Source organism: Rhinoraja longicauda, chromosome 32 (assembly GCF_053455715.1).
Source record: "Rhinoraja longicauda isolate Sanriku21f chromosome 32, sRhiLon1.1, whole genome shotgun sequence".
In the NCBI taxonomy this organism is placed as follows: domain Eukaryota; kingdom Metazoa; phylum Chordata; class Chondrichthyes; order Rajiformes; family Arhynchobatidae; genus Rhinoraja; species Rhinoraja longicauda.
Window position 1 is genome coordinate 5,980,460 of NC_135984.1, and position 19,882 is coordinate 6,000,341.

Genomic DNA, 19,882 nt, shown 5'->3' on the forward strand with positions numbered 1-19,882 from the left:
ATACAGCTCTATGACTATGACTCCATCCCAAAAATATGAACATTTCTGAATGTCAGCTTACACATGTGATGTAAATTTTAACAAATTTTTTAAACGTTTAAAAAGCATATTTAAATCAAACATGTGCCTGAAGTTACCTGAAATTGACCTCTCATTGTAGTTATTCCGCTCTATTAAACTGAAAGGAATCACTGAACCCGCACCACAAGTCATGTTTAACCAAAGAAGTAAGTTTGGCCACAGGGGTCCGGCTGGGCAGACTACCACTGAATCCGTGATCTGCCGGGTCCTGTTCCGTTCGGTCGCGCAAGGGCCGCACCTCCACGGAACGTTAGGAAATGGAATTTATTCAGTCCATGGCAGCTCGTATTGGAGGAGCAGCATTTAGATGGTATTGAGAACGTCTGGTCCATGCATCCGGAGCACACAGAGCGTGTGAAAGGTGCACACCATCTCATAAACTGAAGACCCAACTGCACCCCACCCCCATCAGTCGAAGAATATGTCATTCAATTGAGGTAATTCCTACATTGGCCTCACCAGCCATCTTAGAAGCAACAACACCAGAGACATTCTCAAACCCAGCAAACCACCCAAGAAATAGTGACCTGTTTTATTAAAGGTTGCTAGTCGACATTATTAATTCTGGGTTTTTAAAAAAGAGGCAAGGATATTTTAATTTTGCAAAGAAAAAAGACAAAACCATTAGTTGGTCTATTTGATAGAAAATGATTGCCGTTGTTTACGAACAGTGGTTGACTTTCGATTTTAACCTAGTGTTCTGTCTGGATTGAGGATTGTATGCCATCAAACCCCCTTCATTTGCCAGGCTTTGTCCTTCTTCTCCTCCTCTCTTCCAGCTCCCCCCCACTCTTCCCATCAGAATAGGTCCAATTATCTAGACATCAAACACCCCCCTCCCCTGACCTGTATCTAATATTACTTAGAGGGTAGACACAACAAACTGTAGATGCTAGTTTGAAAGAGGATGTGAAGGGTACTAACCCAAAAATAACCTATTGATGTTCTCCAGAGATGCTGCCTGACGCGCCTTTACTCCAGTACATTGTGTCCTTTTTCCATATTTAATTTGCTTTTAAACCATGTGCCTTTGACTCAATTCATTGGTTCTTGGTCCTCAAATATTCCAAATGGAATTTGAACTGGAGATGTCCAAAGAGGACATGTCTAAAGGACAAATATCTAAAGAGATAACTTTGATATATCCCTTTATTTTGGAGAGTTTCTGTCATTGTCAACACCGGGGAAATGAAAACCTTACAATTACCTCTTGCCTTTCAGCTCTCTTTAAGGATGTCCCAGCTCTCTGCAGCCAATGAACTGAACACACTGGTGTAATGTGAGTAACACAGCAGCCAATGGTCAACACACTGTAATGACCAAATAATTTGCGTCTTCAGCAATGTGGCTGCGGAGTGAACATTGGCCAGGGCTCAACATGAAACCAAGACGCCTCCTCAAACCAACCAAACAAATATTAGTCTTGATCAGCTCGTCACGATGTTTTGACACAGATTTAGATTTCTGTAGAGGAAAAGCCAAACCAGTTTCACCTTGGAGAGTATTTCTCAGAATTGTGGAAAAAACACTACACTGAACCGTTCTTCTCAAAATTCAGTTCCTCAGCACTTTCCACCACATCAGTCACAAGCAACAAGTCCATAGGCACCAACTTCTGCCAAACTCAGTTCATTCGCATCTCAAATATCCATCAAACAACCCAAAACAGTTCCCAACCCACCTGTAACTATTGCTGTTGCTTGAATTCCAGCACTGACGCAAATTATTTTTTTCAACTAAAGAATTAACCTCAAACCCAATAAACTCAGTGGAAGATTTCAACCCAGCAGTAAGGCATTTCTGTAGTCTCCATAAATCTCCTCCACTCTCCTCAAATGAAAACAAGAATATTTTAAAGATAGACACAAAATGCTGGAGCAACTCAGTGGGTCAGGCAGCATCACTGGAGAAAAATAGGTGACGTATCAGGTCAGAGCCCTTCTTCAGAGTGTGAATGTTGTTATTCCATCTGCCTCCACTACTTTCGCTGGCAGCTCATTCCATACACCCACCACCTTTATCGCTGCATCTCTAGAGCTATCCACTGAAGAGCATTCTCTTTCTTTTGATCAAACCTGCACATCGGATCTTGAAGGGTTCAGACCCAAAACATCACCTCTTCCTTTTCTCCAGAGATGCTGCCTGACCCGCTGAGTTACTCCAGCATTTTGTGTCTATCTTCTGTATAAACCAGCATCTGCAGTTCCTTCCCATATATTTTAAAGATCTCAGCTCTCATCAGGAGAATTGATCTGCAAACCCACTCTGATGCAGATGAAAAATGTCTGCAAAAAGTCTTCAGAAAATGTCTGCAAAAAGTCTTCCCACGTCTTCAGAAAGTGGGAAGAAACCAGAGCACCCGGAGAAAACCCGCACGGTCACAGGGAGAACGTCCAAATTTTATACAGTCAGCATCCGTAGTTAGGATCCAACCCAGGTCTCTGGCGGTGTAAGGCAGCAACTCTGCCGCTGTGCCAAACAGTTCACCTATGATAGAACGGCCAATACTTAAACAAGTGAACATTCCAACTTGTTGCAATGGAAATTAACAAAGAGCTGGTCAACAGTGAACTACAGCAGGTTTGGGACAAGATTCACGCCAGTCTAGTTAGATGATGAAATTCACAGCACACAAATCTGAGTCTGAGTGGTAACATTCACAGTGACAGCCATCCTATCACAGATAGCCCTTTGCCCTTCCCATCCCTCCCCTCAACTTTATCTGCAACTTGAGACTAACATTTTTCTCCCTGTCTTGGTTTAAATGAAGGGTCTTCAGCCTGAAACGACGACTGAGTTTAGTTAATTGTCACGTGTACCGAAGTACAGTAAAAAGCTTTTGTTGCATGCTAACCAGTCAGCGGAAAGACAATACATGATTACAATCAAGTCAACCACAATGTACAAATACAGGATAAAAGGAATGACGTTTAGTGGAAGATAAAGTCCAGTAAAGTCCGACCTAAGATAGTCCGAGGTTCTCCAATGAGGTAGATTATAGCTAGGTCTGCTCTTTAGTTGTTGGTAGGCTGGTTCAGTTGCCTGAAAACAGCTGGGAAGAAACCGAACTTGGATCTGGAGGTGTCACAAAATGCCGGAGTAACTCAGTAGGTCAGGCAGCATCTCTGGAGAGAAGGAATGGGTGACGTTTCGGGTCGAGACCCTTCTTCAGACTGATCTGGAGGTGTGCGTTTTCACACTTCTATACCTTTTGCCCGACGGGAGAGGGGAGAAGAGGGAGTGGCCAGGGTGTAATTCGTCCTTGATTAAACTGGAGAAGCAGTCTTTGGGAATGTACTGAGAAACTTAATTCATTACAATGGGACCCGACAGAGGCCAAGAATAAGCTTTGGAATGAATGCAAAGCATTCGAATCAAACCACCCACTCACCCTGTCAAGCCTCACCTACTGATCCCACTTTAGCTTCAAATAGCCGCTCAGAACCCAAGCAATTTATCCCTAACTCTGAGAGAACAAAAGAAGCAGGAACCCAGCATAACACGTTACTGAGACAACATGTTGAACTCCTTGGGTTCACAGGGATGTCTGGATGTAGTGTGCATTCAAACCCATCAGTCCAAAAATAAATAAGAGGATAAGTGCATGGAATTTAGTTACGTTTAGAGATACAGCGTGGAAACAGGCCCTTCGGCCCACCAAGTCCATGCTGACCATCGATCACCCTTGTACACTAGTTCTGTCCTACATACACTAGGGACAATTTGCAGAAGTCAATTAACCTACAAATCTTTGAAATGTGGGAGGCATCCGGAGAAAGCCCACATGGTCACAGGGGGAACAAACGTGCAAACTCCGTACAGACAGCACCTACAGTCAGGATCAAACCTGGTTCTCTGGAGCTGTAAGGCAACAATTCTACTGCTGGGCTACCCATTATGACATTACCTAGATCTGCAGCTTATTTTCTCAGGAAAATGCTTTGACATGCTGACCAAGATGCCAATCTAAGCTAATCCCATTTCTCTGCATTTGTCACATATCCATCCAAAATATTCCTGTCCATGTAATGTTCAAATGTCTTTTAACTATAATAATCAAGGGAGTGTCAGAGCATTTAATTGTCGTATGTACCAAAACAGATCAGTGAAATTCTTACTCGCAGCGGCATTACAGGTTTCCAAACTATATGTGCTCAATAGATGACACAATGAACAAACAAAAAAGTTTAGTAAATAAAGTCCCAAACAAAACAAAGTCCGAAGTCCCTAGTTGCAACCAAGACAGTTTACAGTTTAATTGGAGGTTGTAGTGTTCAATCAACTCGTGGTTGTTGTGAAGAAGTTGTTCCTGAACCTGGATGTTACCGTTTTTAGACTCCTATACCTTCTTCCTGATGGCAGAACTGAAATGAGAGTGTGGCCAGGGTGGTTTGGGTCTTTGATGGTGCTGGCTTTCTTTGAAGCAGTGACTTCTATGGATTCCTTCGATGGTGGGGAGGTCACATTGGGGAACAGGAAGTTAACTTTCAAAGAAATGTAGCACGGTAACAAAACATAAACAACCAGCTTCACAGAAGGGCACTTTCATTTCACTGCTCATCGTGTATGTGTATGTGACAAATAAACTTGACTTGAAAAATTGTCCCTAGTGGGTGTAGGATAGTGTTAATGTACGGGGATCGCTGGGCGGCACGGACTTGGTGGGCCGAAAAGGCCTGTTTCCGGCTGTATATATATGATGATATGATGATGATGACTAAGTAGTGGGTGTGATGATGATGGGCAGCTGAAGGAGGGAATGAGAATATCAGGAAATAAAGAAACTAAAATAAAATAAGGTAGCACCTTATAAATAAGGAAATAAGGAAACACTGGAAGACAACAGCTTGCACTTGGTAAGAAAAGTTGTTTACTGGAACAAAGTTTCACTGTAAAACTATTTATTATTTTAATCACAATTTACCAAGTACTCAGTTGTATACGTTAAAGAGAAACTAGAGGTGATGTGCACCAAAAAAATATTCAAATTCAACTAATTTTGTTTTAAAATTCTAACAAATTAATCTCAGTAAAGAAACGAACTGATTGATGCTTAAAGCGAAAGAGCCTGCCCGACGTCACCAAAGAGAACTCGCAGCAGAGTCGAGTTACGGCCAAAATCAACTACAAATGGGACTAGTTACAACAGTCACAACACAACAACAATGTTTGTTCGGTAATGAGATAAACAGTCCAGTGAGGAGGATTTACAACCGGATTTCATTTACATGAGAATAGAATATAACAATCAAGAGTAGCCACGATTACAAGGCTTAAATCTTACTTCTGGTTGGTGCACTGAACCCAAACATCATTTGGAAGACGCGGAAGACTTGACAATTGCAGCACACAAAATGCTGGAGTACCTCAGCGCGACAGGCGGTGTCTCTGGAGAGAAGGAACGGGTGACGTTTCGGGTCGAGACCCAAGTCAAGTCAAGTTTATTTGTCACATACACATACAAGATGTGCAGTGAAATGAAACAGTCCAGCAAACCCACAGTCCAGCAATAGAACAACAAAAATAAACAATTCCACACACAATCACAACCAACACAAAACCCATTCCTTCTCTCCAGAGATCACCCATTCCTTCTCTCCTGAGATGCCGCCTGTCGCGCTGAGTTACTCCAGCATTTTGTGTCTACCTTCGGTGTAAACCAGCATCTGCAGTTCCTCCCTACACAACTTGACAACTGCAGTATTATCAACAACTATGCATGCACCTTGAAACAGATCTGAGGTATTTATTCACACAATGCTGGAGTAACTCAGCAGGTCAGGCAGCATCTCAGGAGAGAAGGAATGGGTGACGTTTCTGGTCGAGACCCTTGAAGGGTCACCCATTCCTTCTCTCCAGAGATGCTGCCTGACCTGCTGAGTTACTCCAGCATTTTGTGAATAAATACCTTCGATGTTGTACCAGCATCTGCAGTTATTTTCTTGAAACAGATGTGGATGGCAGTTCACACCCGGGCTGTGTGGGCTTCCTTGCTTGGTGCTTGGTGCTTGGTGCTTGCAGGCGGCAAACTTTCCAACGCTGCACAAGGAAAGATAAACTTTTTTATTTTTCCCCCAAAAAAAGAAAGAATTGCATTTTGGAAATTGGCTCAATCTGTAGATGTTGTTGCTGCTGCAGCCGGGGACGCGGGGCCACTCACCTCCACCTGGTCCTGGTCCTGGTCCAAGGCCGGGTCGACAGGTGGGAGAGCAGCCCCGGGCGGGGCAGGTAGGTACCTGAGGGAGTGAGTGAGTTACCTGAGGGAGGGAGGGAGGGAGTCACTCGCGACTCACCTGTGCACCTGGCGCTCGCCGGCTCCTAGCTCTCCTCTTCCTCCTCCACCAACACCATCCGCCGCCACTCCCACTCCCGCCATCTCGCCCCGACGCCTCCCTCAGCCGCTCGCCGATGCCCCGCCGACACCTCCGCAGTCACTTCCGGTCCTGGCGGCAGGCGGGCGGGGGGGGGGGGGGGGGGGGGGGGCGGCGCCCGCTGTCAAACCGTCACTTCCGCCAGCAACAAAGATGGCGCGCCTCCAATCTCCCCCGTCGCTCATCACCTTTTACCTATATTTTTTTTTTAAATCTTCAATTTTTCGTAACAGCGGATGTGCTTCAATCGATGCACTTACCTTTGCGCTTTGCATTGGCTTTGTTGCAGGGAAATGGCACCCGTTTGGCTGACAACAGCCTGTGATTAATGTGGGTTTCCAGCCGTGGATGCGGGGGTCCCGCCTCCCAGCGGTGACTGACACCTCTGCTACCCAATGGGAAGAGGCTCCACCGTGATTGAAGTAGGCGTTGTCCAATTAGATGCATTGGTCCCGCCTCCCAGCGGTGACTGACGCCTCTGATATCCAATAGGATGAGGTCGCTGGTGCAGTGGGGGGCGGGATGTGCGTGAGTGACGGCTGGGTGGCCCAATCGAGTAGCTAGGGGCGGGATGATCGGCGAGGGGAGCCAATCGGAGAGCCAGGGGGGCGGGCTGAGTGCGTGGCTGGCGCTGCTTGCAGGGAGGAGGGTGCTGGCTGCTGCTACTGCCACTGAGGCTGTGGTTGCAGGAGCGGGTCGCTGAGGGGAACCTGCGCTGTGCCAGCACCACAGGTAGGAGCGTGCATAAAACCCTCGGGATATCACAGGGGAATATGCACTGAAGGAGAAACGAGTAGCATTTAACTATTCTGCAACAGGAATAGCAGGAGAGTCACCTCTGGCTTCTCAGTCACCCCCACTGGCTGATCTGGTCGTTAATGCAAATTCTGTGGGATTTAACTTTGCACAAATTATATATGCCACATAAAACGCTAACCGCACATCAGCAACGCAGAACGCCCGTGGGATAAATTTAACTCCTTCCTTTTGCAACTCGGTCTGTTTAGATTCATGCAGCAATGACAGATCTGATCCAATTGTTCCTCATTTTAGAAACTATTTTATTTGTGATCAGGCTCTGGTGTGGTGTTCAAAGAGCAGCACAGTCTATGTTGCCAGACCACACAAAAAAAAAAGAAAACCTGATTGTTGTGTTTGGGACTTATGTGTTGATTCTTCAAATATCAAAGCATCAACGACCTCGCTGTCCTTGGTGAAGGTAGAGTGTAAATAGGCAAGAGGATATTTCACAGCCATTCCCTCCTACAGCTTTTCCTGCTTAATATGTTTCTTATTCTCATTACGCCAGGGTTATCATTATGTTATTATCTATGTTATTTTGTCTGTGTTCACTTATTACTGGCAATGGTCCTTCTGTCCTGCCCCTTCTCCCAGCTTTCTTTCTCCCCCTCCCCCCCCCCCCCCCCCCCCATCAGTCTGAAGAAGGGTTCCGACCCAAAATGTCACCTACCCATGTTCTCCAGGGATACTGCCTGATCTGCTGAGTAAGCATTTTGTATCTATCTGCTGCGTTTCTGACTTCAGTTTTACCAGTGAGTTGGCTTTTACCAATAATGAAGACGGGCACAAAAAGCTGGAGTAATTCAGCGGGTCAGACAGCATCTCTGGAGAAGGGTCTCGACCCAAAACGTTGCCCATTCCTTCCCACCTGAGATGCTGCCTGATCTGCTGCGTTACTCCAACATTTTGTGAATAAATACCTTTGATTTGTACCAGCATCTGCAGTTATTTTCTTACACTTCTTCGGACTCCGATGACTTCAGTGTGTGAAAAGGGCCACAACCTGAAACATCACCTATCCATGCCCTCCAGGGATGCTGCATTGAGTTACCCCAGCATTTAATGAATTAGTTTATCTGTTATAGGCTCATACACTTTTACAGTATAACCGTAAGACAATGGTCTTCACTGTCCACCATGCCACTAATTTTAGTTTGTCGTCTGCAAACTTACCAATCAGGTCACCTCCATTTTCATCCAAATTGTTAATATAAATATCATTGTTCATATAAAAAGGGTGGTGAATCTGTGGAATTATTTGCCACAGAGGGCTGTGGTGGCCAAGTCAGTGGATGTTTTTAAGGCAGAGATAGATACAGGACAGATTAATGAGTACAGGTGTCGGAGAGAAGGCAGGAGAATGGGGTTCGGAGAGAGAGATAGATCAGCCACAATTGAATGGTGGAGTAATGGGCCGAATGGCCTAATTCTACTCCTATTCCTTATGACCTTAAATAACATCAGGAGACCCTGCAGCCCACCACTGGTCTATGGCCTTCAATCTGAAAAACAACCCTCTGTCCTCTGACTCTGACCACCAGGACAATATTGAAGAAGGGTCCCGACCTAAATCATCGCCCTTTCTTTATCTCCAGATATGCTGGCTGACCTGCTGAGTTACTCCAGCACTTTGTGTCTATCTGCATTATAAACCAGTATCTGCAGTTCCTTCCTACACAGGACAACATTGCATTCAATGGCCAGCTCACCCCGGATCCTGTGTGATCTAACCTCATGAACCATGCGGCACCTTGTCAAAGGCCTTGCTAAAATCTGCATTTGGAGGGCAGTTGAAGTTTATTTTTTGTTAATCGGCAAAAGGTTTGGAATTCACTGCCTGAGAGGAGGAGGCAAAAAACATGTGTTCCTTTTAATGACTATCTGTTGGGCACATGGTGTGTGTTAATGTGGAGAGAGAAGTACAGAATGGAAACGGGCCACACTGATCATTGGCCACCCATTTGCAATAATTCTACACTCCATCCAGTTTTTATTCTCTCCATATTGACATCAATTCTGCCCCCCCCCCCGCACAGATTCTACCACTCGTTCACACATCAGGGGGCAATTTTCAGCAACCAATTAACCTACCAGCCTGCACATCTTTGAGATGTGGGAGGAAACTGGAGCACCCAGAGGAAGCCCACACTATCACAGTGGTTGTTGTTGTTGTTGTTCGTCCTTCGGGTTCGAAGATGACCATGACTTCACTTTCAGTTGGAGGATTGGTGACTGTGGGTCCTGAAGTGACTGGTGAGGCCAATCCGGGCACGGAAGGCACGCCCACACGCAGGACACAAGTGGATGGGTGCTGCAGTGGAAGTGGAGGTAGCCCAGGCCTTGCGCGCGGTGCGTTTCCTCTGGGCCTCTGCAGTGCGTCTGTTCTCTGCTGCACGGGCTCCTGTGGTCAGCTTGCTACGCCAGGTTGGATGGTCCAGAGCAAGAGACTCCCAAGTGCTGAGGTTGATGTCCAAGTCTTTGAGGGACACTTTGAGGCAGTCCTTAAACCGTTTCTTCTGTCCTCCTACTATCACAGTGGTAACATGCAAACTTCATGCAGACAGTAACCGAACTTAGGATCTAATCTGGGTCTCTGGCGCTGTGAGGCAGCAACTCTACCAGCTGGGCCACCGTGCTGCCTAATCTGCAAGATTATGGACCGAGAACTAGGAAGTATGATTAGGCTGGAAAGAAGGGTCTCGACCTGAATCGTCACCTATCCACGTTCTCCAGCGATGCTGCCTGACCTGCTGAGTTACTTTTTTACACTTTGTGTCCTTTTATATTTTAACCAGCCTCTGTAGCTCTTTGTTTCTACTTTTCAGCTGGATACTTTGTCTGCCTAGCACGAAACAGTCTGGCTAGCATGAAACAGTCTGGCTAGCATGAAACAGTTACCTAAATGTCACCAAGTTGCAACAATTGAAAAGAGAGGCATCAACATTAAATCCATCTCACTATTTTGGGGAAGCATCTCACAAAAATCGGGAGCCATTTTCAACCCCGGTCTTTAGTTTCGAGAAACAGCGCAGAAACAGGCCCATTGGCCTGCCAAGTCCGCACCGACAATTTGCAATTTTACAAAGCCAATTTGCCTACAAACATGTCCGTCAGGTACAAAACTCCAGACAGGCAGCACCTGTAGTCAGGATCGAACCCGGGTCTCTGGCGCTGTCTGGCAGCAACTCTACTGCTGCGCCTCTGTGCTGCCCCTGGTCATTCCCATTTCATCCTTCTGATGAAAGATACAAAAGCTAAAGCACATACCCTGAGATTCACAAACGGATTCTTCCCTGCTATTAACAGACTACTGAATGACCTCCTGTAAGATAGGATGTAGTCCTGATTTCCCAACCTATCTCATTGTGAATCTTGCACTTTCTCTGCACCATTAACGCTTTGATACTATATTCTGCACTCTGGTATTTTTCTCTGCACTACCTGTGTTGTAATTGTATGGTTTAATTGTACTTGATTTGATTTGATAGCATGCAAATTACTTCATTTGATTTGATAGCATGCAAATTACGTCTTTCACTGTACCAAAGTACATGTGACCATAAACTAATTCCAATAAACGATTCCTTGTGTGCATGAGACCTCCATCAATCTTATTTACTTTTAGTGACACAGGCCTTTCAGCCCACCGAATCCACACCGACCAGCGATCACCTCGTACACTGACACTATCCTACACACACTAGGGACAATTTACAATTTTACCAAGCCAATTAGCTTACAAACCTGTATGTCTTTGGAGTGTGGAAGGAAACCGGTGCACCCGGAGAAAACCCACGTAGGTCACAGAGAGAACGTATAAACTCCATATAGATAGCACCCATAGTTTGGGTCGAACCCGTGTCTCTGGCGCTGTGAGGTAGCAACTTCACCTAAATGTTGCAAAGTTGCAACTATTGGGCTGAGATGCATCACCATTACAGTGAGGAATGCAGAGGAGTCACTGTGGTGGATGTTCATGTTAAAATGTATTTTTATGTTTTCTGTTGCTTTTTATTGTCATGACTGTATGGCAAATGAAATTCCCTGTATGTTGCAAAACATACTTGGCTAATAAAGTATGATTATGACATTAACCGACTATATTTCTCGCTATCAGACAAAAATTGGTGACCATTTCCACCCTGGTCGCCCTTATCTGAGGTGGGTTTGTGCAGAACAAAGATAACAGCATGGTCCACTTGGGCTGACTGGTGTGTTGTCACATCTTGCTGTTTAAATCACAGCTTGATTCAAAATCAAAATTAATGTATCAGATTTGACACTGGGATAGATGCAGATCCATTTTCAAAGATCATAAATGTGCCGATCTTGCGTTTTATTAAAGAAGCAGAAAAGCTGTGGCAGTCACGAAACAGTTGGATGATTTCTAACTGAAAATTGTTCAGCTATTAATTGCTTCAAGCTTTTCAGGATATGGTTCGTGGAACATTGGCAAAGAGACTCGCATGCAAGCTTGCCAAATTATTGGGGAAAAAAACTGCAAATGCTGATATAAATCGCAGGTAGACACAAAATGCTGGAGTAACTCAGCGGGTCAGGCAGCATCTCGGGAGGGAAGGAATGGGTGACGTTTCGAGTCGATACCCTTCTTCAGGGGAGGGGGCGGGGAGGGGGCGGGGCCAGCAGTCATGCCTTACACTAGCACTATCCTACACATTAGCGACAATTCCTATTTTTTTAAATTACAAGAATTAAAAATCCCTAATTGCTGTGTTGCAGGTTTGGATTTAATTGTTGAGCTGCTATTGTTTGGATGGGAAGATGGGTTACAGATCAGCTCTGTTCTCATTGAATGCCAGTATTGTGCCAGGGCATTTTTCATGGTTCCTTGAAGTCCTTCTGCAATGACACGACTGTGGTTGGACTCATCTCAGGAGGAGATGAGACAGCCTATAGGGATGAAATCCAAAGGCTGGCAGCATGGTGTTCAGTGAACAATCTTGTCCTGAACTCCTCCAAAACAAAGGAACTTATAATTGACTTCAGGAAAACCAGTGTAGAATACGACCCACTCTACATCAATGGGGTCTGTGTGGAAAGGGTACCCGCTTTCAGGTTCCTGGGTACGCACATCGCAGAGGATCTTACCTGGTCTACCAACACCATCACCACAGTAAAGAAGGCACAGCAGAGACTCCACTTCCTGAGGATCCTCAGGAAAACCAACCTGCAGGAGAAGCTCATGATGTCCTTCTATCGCTGCTCCATCGAGAGTGTGCTGGCATACTGTATAACCACATGGTATGCCAGCTGCTCAGAAAAGGACAGGAAGGCCCTTCAGAGGGTCATCACAACGGCCCAGAAGATCATCGGCTGCTCACTGCCCTCCCTGGAGCACCTGTTCAGCCTACGCTGCCTCAGTAGAGCAGGCAAAATAATAAAAGATCCATCCCACCCCGGCCACCATCTGTTTGTTCATCTGCCCTCTGGTCGACGTTTCAGGTCGATCAAATCCCGAACAAACAGACTTAAGAACAGTTTTTACCCCAGGGCCATACGAGAACTGAACACTACCTTCTGCACTAGGCAACACTGTTAAAAAATCTTTGTACTTAATATAATTGTATTTTTTTGTTTTTGCATTTATTGCATATATGTTTGTACGCACCGTCAGGATTGGCTATTTTTTAATTTCGTTGTACTCGTTGCAATGACAATAAATGAATATTATTATTATTATTATTAACTGTCTCTGTCGAATCTAGTCACGATCACTTGAACAAATGGGCATGAATGGTTTGGTAAAGCTTGTCAATAAAATTTGATCACGTCATAGTCATGGAGTCTTACAACGTGGAAGCTGGCCATTCGGCCCAACCTGCCCACACTGGCCAAGATGCACCAGTTCCACCTGCCTGCATTTAGCCCATATCCCTCTAAACCTGTCCTGCCCATCTACCTGTCTAAATGTTTCCTGAATGTTGCAGTAGTACCTGCCGCAACAACCTCCTCCAGAAGCTCTTTCCACACATCCACCACCCTTTGTGTGTAAAGGTTACCCCTTGGGCTCTTATTAAATCTTTTCCCCCCTCACCGTAAACCTATGTCCTCTGGTTCTTGATTCTCCTACTAAGTGGTTAACCTCATCTCCCCTGATATGATCTCAGTCCAATGCATTGTTTCTGGATAAAGACATTACGCTGATGTATAAGATGGGGACAGATTAGGTAAAGTTCAACAGGTTAGCGTGCTGAGACAGAGCTGTACTTACTGGGCTGTTTCATGACCTCCCAGCCCTGCACTTTTGAACCATCTGAGCGACCTCTATTGATCTGGGCTAATCATTAATAAATCCTTATTTTTTTCGCCTCCTCTGCACGCACTCAACTGAAATTATTTTTGTTCTTCTTTCAGAATAGAAATTCCACCACTCTCTTGGACCCTAGCAGTTAATGTTTTGCCAGGAAGACAAACAAGAGCTCGTTACAAAATCCAACACCACAGCAAAATAAACGAGGCCAACGTTGAGGAATTGGACAGTGGAGTTTGCGTTTGTGTTTCTGTCTCATCTCATTCGCAATTGTTCTGTCTCCTCTTGAACTAAATGTATTTTACTGAAGACCTCAATGAGTCATCAAACTTTTAAGTCGTCTGCTTTGAGTTAATTATTGGAACAACACCTGGTCACTGGTTAAATATCGTCATCACTGTTGTTGGAAGGCTTGCTTTTGGTTCTCCACTTCCAGTTTCCAGAATGGCTGGCTACGGGTACTACAGGTCCAGCATCTTCATAGCCATGTTTGTGGGTTATACCCTCTACTACTTCAACAGGAAAACCTTCTTGTTTGTGATGCCATCCATCATGGAGGAGGTGACCTTGGAGAAAGATGACTTGGGTAAGTCTTCATAAATTCATAAGTGATAGGATCAGAATTAGTCCACTCCGCCATTCAATCGTGACTGATTTATCTTTCCCTCCTAACCCCATTCTCCTGCCTTCTCCCCATAACCCCTAACACCCATACTAATCAAGAATCTATTTATCTCTGCCTTAAAAATATCCATTGACTTGGCCTCCACAGCCATCCGTGGCAAAAAGTCCCACAAATTCACCACCCTTTGACTGCAGAAATTCCTCCTCAATCAATATCAATAGTCAATAGTCAATAGTCGTTTATTTGTCACATACACATAAATGTGTAGTGAAATGAAACATTACCCGCAGTTGAACAATAAGACCAATGAGAATAATCAATAAAAATGCAATAACACATACAATCACAACTAACACCAAACAAAAAGAAACATCCATCACAGTGAGTCTCCTCCAGTCCCTCCTCACTGTGATGGAAGGCCAAAAATGTATTTTTCTCTTCCCTGCCGTCTTCTCCCGCGGTCAGGCTGTTGGAGTTGCCACGTCGGGGCGGTCGGGGCTCCCGATATTGAAGCCCCCGCTGGACGGTGAAAGGTCCACGGCCTATTTCAGGCCGCGCCGGACGGTGAAATGTCCGCGGTGGGCCGACCCAAGCCCCGCGATTCGGTGCGGGCGAACACGTTGCCTCTGCCGCTGCCGGAGCTCCCGATGTCGGCTCCCATCCAGGGGCCTGCGGGCTTCCGACGTCCACGCGGCCCGCGCCGGAGCCTCCGGAGACGAGTCGCAGCCGTTCCCGCAGCATCCGCAGGCAGCCAGCGCCGCAGGTGGTGAGTCCGGGCCGTGGGCTCTGCGAACCAGAGCCCCAGGTGGTCCCAGGTGCATGGCCGGTGGTAGACCGCAACGGGAACGGAGACACAACACAGAAACAAGTTCGTGTCTCCGTTCGGGAGAGAGAATGTTACAGTTCCCGTTCCCTCCCACCCCACCCCCCCCCCCCCCACCCCCACATAACATACAACACTACATCATATTAAAACTACAATTCAGACAAAAACAACAAAAAACACAAAAGACAGACGGACTGCAGGCAAGCCGCAGCTGCGACGGCAGCGCTGGCTCCTCCTTCCTGAAAGCTATGGCCTCTAGTCCTAGACTTACCCACTGCGTCCAATCGTCCAGTTGTGGAACAGCTGGCAACAGCAGGAGAGATGGGCCCCAACATGAGGTGAGGAATTACGGAGGCTCTGATGTGCAGGAAGGAACTGCAGATGCTGGTTTAGATTTTTTTAGATTTAGAGATACAGCGCAGAAACAGGCCCTTTCGGCCCAGCGATCCCCGCACACTAACACTATCCTACACCCATTTGGGACAATTTTTACATTTGCCCAGCCAATTAACCTACATACCTGTACGTCTTTGGAGTGTGGGAGGGAACCGAAGATCTCGGAGAAAACCCACGCAGGTCACAGGGAGAACGTACAAACTCCGTACAGACAGACAGGGCGGCACGGTAGCGCAGCGGTAGAGTTGCTGCTTTACAGCAAATGCAGCGCCGGAAACTCAGGTTTGATCCTGACTACGGGTGCTGCACTGTAAGGAGTTTGTACGTTCTCCCCGTGACCTGCGTGGGTTTTCTCCGAGATCTTCGGTTTCCTCCCACACTCCAAAGACGTACAGGTATGTAGGTTAATTGGCTGGGTAAATGTAAAAATTGTCCCTAGTGGGTGTAGGATAGTGTTAATGTACGGGGATCACTGGGCGGCACGGACTTGGAGGGCCGAAAAGGCCTGTTTCCGGCTGTATATATATGATATGATATGATATGACAGCGCCCCTGGTCAGGATCGAACCCGAGTCTCTGGCGCTGCATTCGCTGTAAGGCAGCAACTCTACCGCTGCGCCACCGTGCCGCGCAGACCGAAGACAGACACACAAAGTACTAGAGTAACTCAGCGGCTTAGGCAGCATTTCTGGAGATAAAAGGATGGGTGACGTTTCGGGTTGGAACCCTTCTTCAGGCTCTGATGTGCAGCTTTGTTCAAAAGAAGGGGAATGCCCTTCAATGAACAGGCCCAGAGATGAACAGATAAAGGTGGTGGGTGTATGGAATGATCTGCCAGTTGAAGTAGTTGGTGCACATAGAATAACAACATTCAAAAGCTAGACACAAAATGCTGGAGTAACTCAGCGGGTCGGGTAGCATCTCAGGAGAGAACAGGAGAGAAGGAAGGGGTAACGTATCGGGTCGAGACCCTTCTTCAGACTCTCTTCTCATTCCAGAGATGCTGCCTGTCCCGCTGAGTTACTCCAGCATTTTGTATCTATGATTTAAACCCCAGCATCTGCAGTTCCTTCCGAAACATTCAAAAGCTATTTGGACAGATACAAGGATAGGAAAAGTTCAAAGGGATATGGGACAAACATGCACAGACTCGGTGGGCCGAAGAACCTGTTTTCAAACTGTATAACTGAAACAAAACCAGAGCGAAGCAGAAGACATGGGTTAGAGGTGTTTGACATGAGCTTTGTTGCAGAGTCGCTACTCTGCACATGTTTACATACATTCTGTTGTGCTGTTGCAAGTAAGAATTTAATTGTTCTATCTGGGACTTATGACAATAAAACACTCTTGACTTGGGCAAGGTATTGTGATCCAGAATACATTATCTTGGCTTTCAAAGAGAAATTGCAGGAGACAAGTGTGGGACTGGCTGGCTTGCCTCCACAAAACATTTACATCGCCGCAACAAGTCAAATGACTGCCTACTGTGCTGTACTTTGCAAAATGAACGCAGAGGAAGTTTGTTCTTTAGCTGATCTGGTTATCAAAACAAAGTCTGCCACAAATGGACTGAGGCAGTTAGCAGTGTAGTGCAAATAGTTGACTGTTCTGTGCAGCCTTCTGCTGTATAATTACACCTTGTTCTCTGTGAAGAGCAACACAGATTTGTTTCCCCTGCAAAGTGGCCTATTGAAACTTGTCTGTACCAGCTTATCCTGTAACATCGCTGAATCACTGAATGTGGACTCTGTTATAGTCTTAGCTCAGCTGTTTCTGAGGAAGAATGGTGCCAGTGGGTGGAGCAATGTCAAGAATCCCAGATTGGGGGGGAGGGAGGTAGTCTGAGAAGCAATATTAATCTCCTAGTTATTGACTACTGGTCATAAATTCATGTTCTAGGAGCAGAAGTTGGCCATTCAGCCCATCAGGACTACATCATTCAATCATGGCTGATCTATCTTTCCCTCTCAACTCCATTCTCCTGCCTTCTCCCCATAACCCCTGACACCCATACTAATCAAGATTCTATCAATCTCTGCCTCAAACATATTCATTGACGGCCTCCACAGCCGTCTATTGCAGTGAACTCCATCGATTCAACACCCTCTGACTAAAGAAATTCCTCCTCATCTGCTTTCTAAAGGTACGTCCTTTTATTCTGAGACTGCGTCCTCTGGTCCTAGACTCTCCCACCAGTGGAAACATAACCTTTCACACAGAAAATGGTACATATATGGAATTAGCTGCCAGAGAAAGTAATTGAGGCAGGTTTTATAACAACATTTAAAAGACAATTAGACAAGTGCAGGATAGGAAAGGTTTGGAGGGATGTGGACCAAGCACGGGCAAATGGGACTAGCTTAGTTAAGACATCTTGGTCGGCATGGACGAGTTGGGCTGAATGGCCATTTCTGTACTGTATGACTCTATGACTCGAAGGCTAAATGTGGAAGGAAACAATTTTTGGATGAAACTTTTAAACCTGGTCTGCGTTTAAAGTGGGAGAGTCTAGGACCAGAGGCCATAGCCTCAGAATAAACAAACTTGCTTTTAGAAAGGAGGTGAAGAGGAATTTCTTTAGTCAGAGGGTGGTGAATCTGTGAAGTTCATTGCAACAGACGGCTGTGGAGGCCAAGTCAATGGATATTTTAAGGTGGAGATTGATAGATTCTAAATTAGTACGGGTGTCCTGGGTTATGGGGAGAAGGCAGGAGAATGGGGTTGAGAGGGAAAGATAGATCAACCATGATTGAATGGCGGAGTAGACTTGATAGGCTGAATGGCCTAATTCTACTCCTATAACTTATAAACTTGAAAATGGGAGATGGAGTTGGCAGTAACTGTTTATTCTGGACATGGAACATGGGCACAATTTCAGCTGTGGGAACTGTGCTTTAAGATTGGAGCACAGGACGTTAACAAGGGGGTAAAGGCTGCAAACTAATCTTGATATGATTTATTCCCCCAGGCCTGATAACCAGCAGTCAGTCGCTGGCATACGCCATCAGCAAGTTTATCAGCGGAGTGCTCTCTGATCAGATCAGTGCCCGCCTGCTCTTCTGCTCTGGCCTGTTCCTCGTGGGAGTGGTCAACATCTTCTTCTCCTGGAGCTCCACTGTCACTGCTTTCACCGTGCTCTGGTTCTTTAATGGACTAGCCCAAGGCTTTGGGTGGCCACCCTGCGGGAAGATTCTGCGCAAGGTACCCAAACCCCGTGACACACCAAAGCTCCAAAGTACACCGAGCTGGAGTAGCTCAGCAGGTCAGGCAGCCTCTCTGGAGAACATGGACAGTTTAGTTTAGTTGTGTAGGAAAGAACTGCAGATGCTGGTTTAAATCGAAGGTGGACACAAAATGCCGGAGTAACTCAGTGGGACAGGCAGCACCTCTGGCCCAGAGATGCTGCCTGTCCCCCAGTTTAGTTTAGTTTACAGATACAGCGCGGAAACAGGCCCTTCGGCCCACCGAGTCTGCACCGACCAGCGATTCCCGCATATTAACATTATCCTTCAGACACTAGGGACAATTTACATTTATGCCAAGCCTATTGACCTACAAACCTGTACATCTTTGGAGTGTGGGAGGGAACCGAAAATCTTGGAGAAATCCCAAGCAGGTCACAGGGAGAACGTGCAAACTCTGTACAGATAGTCAGGATTGAACCCGGGCCTCTGGTGCTGTAAGGCAGCGACTCTACCGCTGCATCACGGTCACGGCTCTTTCAGAGCCCAGCCCAGCACTGCCAACTTCCCCAGCTATAGCGTTCTATGTTCTGAGTTGAAGGATGAGAGGAGATCTTATCGAAACGTATAGGATTATTAAGGGGTTGGACACATTAGAGGCAGGAAACATTTTCCCAATGTTGGGGTAGTCCAGAACAAGGGGCCACAGTTTAAGAATAAGGGGTAGGCCATTTAGAACTGAGATGAGGAAAAACCTTTTCAGTCAGAGAGTTATGAATCTGTGGAATTTTCTGCCTCAGAAGGCAGTGGAGGCCAATTCTCTGAATGCATTCAAGAGAGAGCTAGATAGAGCTCTTAAGGATAGCGGAGTCAGGGGGTATGGGGAGAAGGCAGGAACGGGGTACTGATTGAGAATGATCAGCCATGATCACATTGAATGGCGGTGCTGGCTCGAAGGGCCGAATGGCCTCCTCCTGCACCTATTGTCTATTGTGTTAGTTGTCTGTCTGTAGGGAGTTTGTACGTTCTCCGCGTGACATGCATGGGTTTTCTCTTCCGAGATCTTTGGTTTCCTCCATACCCCAAAGAAGTACAGGTTTGTAGGTTAATTGGCTTAGTATAAATGTAAAATTGTCCCAAGTGTGTCGGGTAGGTGTAATGTGCGGGGATTGCTGGTTGGTGCGGACTCGGTGGGCCGAAGGGCCTGTGTCTCTAAACTAAACTAAACCTACTTACACTGACCCTACACTAACACTGTTTTATTCTCAGAACCATCACCCACCCACTCAAGGCAATTTTGAATCAACCTGCCAATCCACATATCTTTAG

The 19,882-nt window shown here is 46.1% G+C and overlaps 2 protein-coding genes across 5 annotated transcripts in view; one reads left to right on the forward strand and one right to left on the reverse strand.

Annotated features, from left to right (window-relative positions):
- Positions 1–6,509, reverse strand: part of LOC144608633 (proprotein convertase subtilisin/kexin type 7-like) — a 48,620-nt gene extending 42,111 nt beyond the window's left edge. Inside the window, exon 1 of the mRNA XM_078426607.1 lies at positions 6,375–6,509. The gene's annotated coding sequence lies outside the window, so the exon portion shown is untranslated. The remainder of the gene's footprint in view (positions 1–6,374) is intronic.
- A 593-nt stretch (positions 6,510–7,102) lies between these two features.
- LOC144608670 (glucose-6-phosphate exchanger SLC37A4-like) overlaps positions 7,103–19,882 on the forward strand; it is a 32,305-nt gene continuing 19,525 nt past the window's right edge. For 3 of the 4 annotated variants that reach the window (XR_013549228.1, XM_078426657.1, XM_078426659.1), the window contains exons 1-3: positions 7,103–7,184; positions 13,629–14,110; positions 18,340–18,572. Coding sequence is in view for 3 of the 4 variants with exons in the window: in XM_078426657.1 (XP_078282783.1) it covers positions 13,969–14,110; positions 18,340–18,572 (375 nt within the window). In the remaining variant the exon portion in view is untranslated. The remainder of the gene's footprint in view (positions 7,185–13,628; positions 14,111–18,339; positions 18,573–19,882) is intronic. The other variant, XM_078426658.1, reaches the window with a different exon arrangement.